Genomic DNA, 10,269 nt, shown 5'->3' on the forward strand with positions numbered 1-10,269 from the left:
TAGAGTTGCACTACACTGTAGCTGCGTTCAGCAATGCAAATCTGAGGTGTTTTCTCATCGGAGTTTTCTCTTTTTCTACAGTGCACGTGACACATGCTATAATATTAGGTGTAGTAAAAAGAAATCCATAAAAAGCCATCTATTGGAAAAATAATGGATTTCTTTTTACTACACCTAATATAAGAGCACTCCGACGCCTCAGATGCATTACCGAACGCAGCTTGCATATACTGTGGCCAAACTCTGATTATAGGATCTCTAGTTTCCGAACACAGCCTAAGTGTATACGTTGCTTTATACTTCTACCTTTTCCAATTTCCAGAGTCGGGTCAGTCGGGTGTTCGGTTCCAGTTGTGAGTGCTCGTGAATAGTCTTTTATTCTCTGGTTTAATCCTGATCGTACTTTAGGTATCAGGTGTTTCTTTTTCTTATCATTTCGCTAATAATAACCATATTACAAGAAAAATGGTAAGTTTTTAAATCCATAATATATATTATTGATTTAGAGATAATGAAAAATGTGGATGAGAGAGATCGTATATCTTAGTAAAATTTATCTTTAGTTTCACCTTTATTTGACCTTTACTAAAATCCTGTATGTATGTCTATTCATTTACTTGTCAATAATTTTTGCATAAAAATACATGTTCATTGCATATTAAATGTACTAATTTAAATTTAATCAGTTTCTTGAAAAACATATATACACACATATATATATATATATATATATATATATATATATATATACATATACATATAATCGTGTTTTAATAAATAAAACAATTTTTATATATCTACGGTATTAAAAATTGATAAAAACTTAAATATTACACATATTAAGAATTTTAAGCACGACCGTATATGTGAATACATCAAAAATCTTCGGAGAAGACATTTTAGATTATAGTATATATTATATATCTAACCATATAACAGTTTCTTTTCTTTTCTAATTCAAATTATATATAATTTGTAATACACTAATCACCAGTATGTCTATATTTTAAAATTATTATATTATCATTATCAAGGATAACAAAACATAAAGTTTAATATTTCAATACAATAAAGAAAGCAAAGATCGATCAAATTTTGAATGTTTAAAATATAGACATACTGGTGATTAGTGTATTATAAATTATATATAATGCAATTTGAATTAGAAAAGACTGTTATATGGTTAGACTATATTCTAAAATGTCTTCTCCGAAGATTTTACTCTATATATATTATAGTAGAGAAAAGGCCCCTATTATGAAATACCAAGTTTATTTTGGGTAACTAAAAGCCTATGGGCAGAATTTTAAAAAATAATACGTCATTTTGAAGGAAATTTAATAAGCTTTAAAATAATATTATATAAAATTTAATTCAAATTCAACAACAAAAAATTCAAAAAACTAGGATGAATGAGAATCAGCGTGGTAGTTAGTACACAATCTTAAATCTTTATTCCAAAAAATAATACGTTTCAGTTCACTTTGGAACCATCTTCAGCAATACAATTTCAAAATATCAATCCTTTCATGTCCAAGAAAAAATCATCATCAAATTAATAGATTTGATGTTATAAAATCCCAAAACATAGAAGGAATTCGTCTCGACATTGGATCAAAAACAATTAAAATTTATTATCACTAAAGAGTATCAAGTTAAAAACATATGTTGATCGCAGTTCGAACGAAACATGACTTTTTTTTTTAATGTAAAAATAGCAAATTGCAAAGTCAAAAAATATGTTCCTAATAAATGCCCTGAGAATATCGATAATATCGATAAAACGCAAAGCACATCAGTATTACAATTAAAAAACTTTATTTAATGTTTCTAAAATACAAACAAACAGCTAGTGTGCGCAAAAAATGAGCATGCAATGAATTATATTCAGAACTCATCTTTAGGTAATTGAAATCAAACATCGCAGACATAGGCACTCGATTCATTCCGGTTGTCTTTTTTTATTATTGTACAATAACATTTATATTTTAGCATCGATTTTCACTGACATAGGAGCATAGGTTATTTCATATTAGAGATACCCTGGGTATCTCGTATTATGATTTCTATGCCTTATAGTTTTACAATCATCAAATCTAACTTTTGTAATTAAATAATTCAACATCCCGTATTTTTCTATTAGTACGATCTTATCTCTATCACTACATGAAGAATTTATTGCCAAATATTTACTTATTAAATAATAAACAAGATTTAAAGGTTCATCTTAATGGAACTTGAAGACATCCAAATTCTAAAATTTTTTTTTAAAGTAATAGGCATGATTTAATAATGCATTTTCCACTAAATAGTTTTCAATCTAAAAACAATAAATTCATGGTGGAACGAATAGATAATATTTATTAGGAACAGGAACACCGCTATCTCATATTAGGCGCCTATCTCCTTAATAGGGGGCTTTCTTCTATATATTACATGTACTATGTATTTCAAGTAAAAATTTTCGTCTGAGAGAATGTACCCTTAGTATAATTATTAAAGCGTAATATAATCGTAGATTCAAGAATAATTTTTCTCTTTTAATTTTATATTAGACAGAACCGATAAATGTCGTAGTTACTGGTGCTGCTGGTCAAATTGCGTATTCTTTGCTGTACCAGATTGCAACTGGTACAGTTTTCGGTCCACAACAACCTGTTAATCTCAGATTATTAGATATTCCACCTATGATGAAGGTATTGGATGGTGTGGTTATGGAATTAGAAGATTTAGCACTTCCTCTTTTACAAGGTGGGCATTGAAAGCTACATTTAAAAATTAATTTTGTATGAATATATTGAATATGTATGTATATCTACACACAAATATAATATATATATCTAACTACAAATATTATTTAATCATTTCAACATATTTTTAATGTTTACATGCGTACAGGAGAGAACATGTCGCATGCGTGTGTGCGTGCGTATGTGTGAATATAAAAGAAAAAAACGCTCATTATCTATGAATTATATAATAGTGAAGACAGATTATACAGGATGTATTTTTAAATAACATCTACTAATTTTATTCCTAATAGAAAACTGAATCGAAAAGTCCTCTATCATTTCACAATTTTCATAATAGTTAACGAAATATTCATTTCTAAAGATCAGTAAAGAATTCTTGAAGATATCTAATTAACATTGTCTTATACGTTAATTTTAGACATTTTGCTCATTGAGTAACTAAAAAAAAATTGCAAAAGTTGTAAAATGGTAGAGGACTTTTCGACTCAGTTTTTTATTAGGAATAACACTATATGATTAGCGAACGTTATTTCAGATATACCTTGTATATAAGAAACTTAATATTGAGTTTTGATGTATGTTGTAGCAGAATATTTTAAGGTTTAGATTTGTATTAAAAAAACATTTTTAAGTGATGTAAAAGTTTCTTGTTAAATCTTGTGAGAAAAATTAATAAAAAAGACATAATAACGAATTAGAATCTCTAATGGCACAGTTTTGGCTTCATTAATCATTTCAATTTTTTCTTTTTTGTATAAAATATATCATACAGAATAATGAAAATATGTGAGTATAATATAAATAATTTTAAAAAATACAAATAAAATAACTACTCATAATCACAAATAAGGACAGAAAATTGCCGAATAACAACATTTTCGGCAATTATAGCGAAATACCATTGGTTTTGTGTTAAGAATAAATACATGTTTTTTGAAAAATTTACATTTATACAGGGTGATATGGGGTTAAACCGCCAAACTTAAAATATATATTCATGACCTCAAAATAAACAAAAATTTTCCTCTGAGCGTATGCTTATAAATGCTTCATTCGAGATATTTACTTCTAAAGTTATGCAGAACTAGGAATAATGTCGAAATAAGATCTATTTTCTTTATTGTTTTACAATAATCAAAATTTAATCATTAAATGTTTTGTTCAAAATAAAGACTCCAGCTGGAGGCATGCATTATATCTATCAATGAGAGAACGAATTGCTGACTGACATTGTGCGCCTGTAATTTCTTTGCACACTTGCACAATTCTTCGTTTTAATGATTGACAGTTATTAATAGGCACTGCATACATTTTTTGCTTCAGAGTACTCTATACAAAAAATCTAATGATGTTAAATTCAATGAACACAGAGGCCATGTCACAGGACCAATATGATCCATCTTCCGGGAAAATTAATATTAAGCCACTGTCAAAGACCTCTGCCATAATAAGCAGGACAGTCGTCCAAATGAAACCAGGAATTTATTCTCATATTCAAAGACATGTTTTCCAAAAGCTCAGAAAGTGTTTAAAAATGTGAGAAATCCATTCGCATTCAAGCGAACTGGTAGAAAATGAGGTCCAATTAAAATATTGCCCATTATTCTTAAACATATGTTATATTAAAAAACGTGTTGAAAATGTTGTTCATGGATTGCTCGACAATTCTCATACGACCAAACTATTTCTTTGATTGAAAAAACTTTGCCTAGTAAATATGGCCTTATCTGTTCACAAAATGTGTTGTGAAAATTATGAATCATTATCTATTTATCTGTTTAAAAACCAATCGCAAAATATTCTTGGAATATTCGGTAATAAATGCTGGACATGTTGAAAAGGATATTGATGACGTCCATTGGCTGAAAGTATCTCCCACATGAATGTGGATGAAATTCCTAACGGAGAATCAGATCTTCGGATACTTGTTGATGGATTTTGATCGAAATGTTGCAATATAATGGCTGTTCTTTTATTTTGCAGCGGCAAAAACTCTATCAGTCCAGGGAACCATATTAAATGACCCATTTTCCTTCAGTCGTTGAAATGTTAAAGAGAATACTGATTTATCCGGCAATCTTCTTTTTGAAAATCACGCGGCGTATTCACGGCGAGCAGCGTTAGCATTTCCCATTTCGTCACAAAACCCATATAAATATATCATATCGGCACATTCACTATTAGAATACGTACAAAGCATGATTATAAGTTTATTCGACAAAAACATTCAATGAATTAATAGGTACGAGCTACAATATATATAATAAGTATGAGTTTTGCGAACAAAAGCCTATCAATGATCTTCAAGCTTCAAAATAAAAATAAGAGATATTTCAATTATTCATTCCTATAGTTCTGTATAACTTCAGAAATATCTCTTGAACGAAACGTTTGCGAGCATACGTCCAGAGGAAAAAATTTTTGTTTGTTTTGAGATCCTCTCTGGAGGGGGGGGGGGAGAAAAATATATATTTTAAGGCAGTTTAACCCAGAAACATCCTGTATAGTATAGTATAGAATATATTATATAGAATATATAATATAGAATATAACATTATATTGCTATTTATATTCTAATTTTTACTTATTAAGTTTATCTAGCTGTAAATAGCTTAATTTAAATTTTTAGAAGTTTTGCCAACGGCTGAACCAGCCAAGGCCTTCAATAACATAGCAGCTGCTTTTCTGGTTGGTGCAATGCCAAGAAAAGAAGGGATGGAACGTAAAGATCTTTTGGCCGCAAATATAGAAATTTTCAAGGTGCAAGGCGAAGCATTGGATAAATATGCTCGCAAGGATGTTAAAGTGTTAGTCGTAGGTAATCCTGCCAACACTAACGCGCTTATCTGTTCACATTATGCACCATCTATTCCGAAAGAAAATTTTACAGCGATGACTAGATTGGATCAAAATAGAGCACAAGCAGCATTAGCTGCGCGATTAAATGTACAGGTAATATGTATTACCACGCTTAAAACATTTTTTTCACAAAACATAAAATTTGATTTTATTATGGAGAATTGATATTTTTTTCAAATGTTTTTATATTAACAATATAAAACGTAAGACTATACTTAGATTGTTGCAACATTGTACTGTTTTGAATATTCCTATTTTATAATCTCGTTGATACAGATGGATAAAGTGAAGAATGTCATTATTTGGGGTAATCATAGTTCCACGCAATATCCTGATGCAGCACATGCAACTGTAACGCTTTTATCTGGCTTAAAAACAGTACCATCTGAGATAAATGATGATGAGTGGTTGAATAACACTTTCATCGAAACAATTCAAAAACGCGGCGCTGCTGTAATAGCGGCTAGAAAAATGTCTTCTGCCATGTCTGCTGCTAAAGCCGCTGGAGATCATATGAGAGATTGGTGGTTTGGTACTAAACCTGGAGAATGGGTTAGCATGGGTGTTGTATCTGATGGAAGTTATGGAATTCCAAAAGATATTGTATTTTCCTTTCCTGTCATTATCAAGAACAAGCAATATGAGATAGTGCAAGTAAGTTATCATGTAAAATGTATTTTGAAGTAATTTCAACTTAAATATATGATAGAAATGTAGACTCTTTTCATAATTTTGGAGTACTCTATATCTGATACTTCTATATGTTAACACAGCGATTTAATAGTTTGTACTTTTATTAGCGATGTTTTTTTAATAATTATTTAAAATTAAATTGATTATTCAAAATCAAAATTATTGAAAGCAAATACAGCATTTTTCATCATATTTAGAAAAATTTTTAAAAAGAATAGAAAAAATTCATCATATGATTTATTTTCAGAATCTTCCAATTAGCAACTTTGCACAGTCAAAGCTGGATATTACATCTAAGGAATTAGAAGAAGAACGTGCTGAGGCAAATAACGTACTAAAAAAGTGACTAGTAACATCAGTGTCAAATAGTGAGATGCAAAAGAAATTTCTGTTATCAAAATTGTAAAATATATAATTGTTCTGCATAATCACATATACATGCATGTATGCATACGCACACACACACACACACACACACACATACACACACACACAGTGTCTGAAAGATTGTAATAATGCTTGGTTAATATTATATGCATCCGTTTTTTGTTGTATGACAAATTTTTCAAGCCTGTTGATTGACTGTAAGACAAAAAGATCCAAGATTCTCTCTATCTTACAGCCAATTAACACGTTTGAAAAATTCATTGTATGACAAAAAACGAACGCATGTAATATTGGCCTAAAAATAAATTTCTGAATCATTTTAAGGCAAATTCTAATATCAAAATATCGAGACTATAATATTTTTTTTAATAAGCATTTAAAGTTGATAATCGTATAAAGTCAGCGCGTTTAAGTGTCGTTGGCATTTTGCGTTGGCACTTACCCATAGAAGGGACATATTGTATGCAGTTAGTATATCTTTTTAAATCTACCCTCTCCGTCTACGGATTATTCATAGAAGAAAGTTACCAACTGTGAAACGCTAAACATAGGACGATATTCATTGTCCGTTTTTATTTTAAAACTTAAACGTCTTAAGGGGATGCTGGAGTTACCAACGGAGCGTTATTTCCTATTTCTCAAATAATATCGTTTTTCTTACACAGAATGAAAAATCCTTCTTCAGAAAAAGAAAAAACACAAATACTTTCGGAAAAGTTCAAACCGGCATGAAAATCCACAAAAAAATTGTAAATTACAATTTTCTGTAATCATGTTGGTTCTTTCTCCACATATATATATATAAATGAATGCAAGCATATATCCAAACAAAAAGTACTTTTCCGTATTTGAATAATTTATAAGAGTATCATGAGACCTTCAAATTATGATTCACAAGAGAAATGGTTTGAGAAGTACGATTTGAGTGTACATAATCTCACATTCAAGTGATATATAAGCTAAAGCAGAGCAAGAAATGTACGTAACGTTTTTATTTAATGATTTTGCTTAATGTACGTAACATTTTAATTAATGTATGTAACATTTTCTTGATGTATGTAATATTTTATTTGGAATTAAAAATCTGTTTTATCGACATCGATCAAATTCGGCCATCGCTCCAGCATCTTAATCGACTACCGGCCTGTTTCGTGAAATTGATACTAACTTATGCAAGGCAATATGATTTGCTAACCTTAAGGCTCCTAAGTAGTCACCACAGATATATTGAATTGTGACGTCAGAAGCGAGAAATGACACGTTAATTTTACATACTATTTATAAATAAAGACAATTTGGATAAAACAAAATGATGAGATTGCTTTAAAACATTTATAAAAATGGACGAGAACTGTGCTTATCTCTTTTGACAGTCAGTAAATTGGGTCATCTAAAAAGTATCCGCGGTTTTTTGTCATTAGATGTGTGTTGATGGTCATATATCTAGTGACAAAGTACCGCGGATACTTTTTAGATGACCCAATAATTGTGAAAAGTGATAAAAGGCATGTGTAAGTGAAAATAAGCTACGCATGCGCGCATTGAATAAAGCACTTAATGTGCCTTTTATCACGATTATTTATTGACTATCAGGGGGGATAAGCATAGTTTTCATTCATTTTTACAAATGTTTTGAAACAATCTCATCATTTTGTTTATCTAAATTGTTTTTATTTATAAATTATACGTAATAAAAATTAATGTCATTTCTCGCTTCTGACGTTATGACTCAATATATTGGGTCATCTAAAAAGTATCCGCGGTACTTTGTCACTAGATATATGACCATCAACACACATCTAGTGACAAAAAACCGCGGATACTTTTTAGATGATCCAATAGTTGTGATGACTACTCAGGAGCTTTAAATGCTTATAATTCAAAAACTGTTATAGCCTCGATATTTTGACATTAGAATTTTTGTTTCAAAATGATTTCAAGAATCTACCATTGTTACAATTAGCTTTGTCTTTTACCGGACTCCCTGTATACATACATGTGCACGTATATATATTGGGCCATCTAAAAAGTATCCGTGATTTTTTGTCACTAGATGTGTTGACCATCAACACTATCTAGTGACAAAAAACCGCGGATACTTTTTAGATGACCCAATACATACGTATATAAAATACATGGTGATAAGAAATTACACACACACACACACACACACACACACACACACACACACACACACACACACACACACACACACACACATACATACATACATACATACATACATACATACATACATACATACATACAAGGTGTCTGGAAATAATCGCCAAAGATTATCATAAGATTTCATGGACAGATAGAGCGGACTACTGAGTCGAAAAGTTCTCTACCATTTTGTAAGTTTCCCCAATAGTTAATGAGATATTAATCCTTAAAAATAGCCGAATACGCGCGTCCGTCCGACCTACTACTGTGCGAAGTGTATACATGCCCCGCGCCGCGCACACTGCTGCGAGCAGTGCGAGCCTCCATAGCTCGGACAATGCGCTTGCCAGGCTATCCCTGCTCTCCACTGTTCGCGCGCCAAGCGATCGGTAGGCGTATACACTTCGCAATAGTAGGCCGGGTACGTATTTGGCTATCTTTAAGGATTAATATCTCATTAACTATTGAAGAAACTTACAAAATGGTAGAAGACTTTTCGACTCAGTTTAGTCCGCTCTACCTGCCCATGAAATCTTTGGCGATTTCCAGACACCCTGTATATATATATATATAAAATATCCCAAAAATAGAATATAAAAAATCACGTCTATGATAATTGCATATTTAGCCCAATAACTAACGTTACAAAAAAAAGAGTGTAGTAATACACATCTTGTAATTTTTTTTACTGAAATAGAATAAACGCGTAACTCACAATGTAAATATATTAGATAAAATGGTTTGATTAGAAGATATGAAAGAAGAAATGAAAGCATTAATACATAATTACTAATAAAATATAAATGTATGTATCCTGTTATAGATCGTACAGCAAATTATATTAAGATATATAGTATACATAATGTTTATGTATAACTTTATAAAACTTGTAACGAAGGTATACATCGGGAAATATATTATACATTACAGCACTTTTTTGCTTTTATTCATCTCCTTCATGAGAATAATTTATATTACAGTAATGATAATTTTTTAAAGTCAATATATCATAATAATTCAATCTTTTCTCACATTTATATTATCTTTGTATCTTATTTTCTAAAAACTATTATTACAACTATATATCTCGAATTTTTTTCTATTATAATCGCGCACGTGAGCATTAAGTAGCATAGTATTGTACAAGGATATAGTAATTAGTTTATCCAATTTTGGTAACGCACGCAATATCGCAACTTGTTTTTTTTTTCACATTTAAAGAGATACTTCTGCGTGTTTTAGCATATAGAATATTTAGAAGTTAAATACATAAATATACAAGGAGCAAATATTTGAAAGCTGTAAATATTAGCCTAAATACTATACGAAACATTTTTAATATCATGAATGAAAAATGTATCATTTTACGAATTATGTCAATTTCGATTTACATAATTTTCTTTTACATAAA

The 10,269-nt window shown here is 30.2% G+C and overlaps 1 protein-coding gene across 1 annotated transcript; it reads left to right on the forward strand.

The window, feature by feature from the left end:
• The first annotated feature begins 242 nt into the window (after nucleotides 1–242).
• Nucleotides 243–9,790, forward strand: Mdh1 (malate dehydrogenase 1). The gene is made up of 5 exons (XM_011056426.2): nucleotides 243–468; nucleotides 2,556–2,751; nucleotides 5,383–5,705; nucleotides 5,889–6,266; nucleotides 6,553–9,790. Exons 1-5 carry the CDS (start codon nucleotides 466–468, stop codon nucleotides 6,649–6,651), a joined length of 999 nt encoding a protein of 332 aa, XP_011054728.1. The 5' UTR covers nucleotides 243–465; the 3' UTR covers nucleotides 6,652–9,790.
• Nucleotides 9,791–10,269: the final 479 nt, after the last annotated feature.

Source organism: Acromyrmex echinatior, chromosome 9 (assembly GCF_024713525.1).
Source record: "Acromyrmex echinatior isolate Ae372 chromosome 9, ASM2471352v2, whole genome shotgun sequence".
Taxonomy (NCBI): domain Eukaryota; kingdom Metazoa; phylum Arthropoda; class Insecta; order Hymenoptera; family Formicidae; genus Acromyrmex; species Acromyrmex echinatior.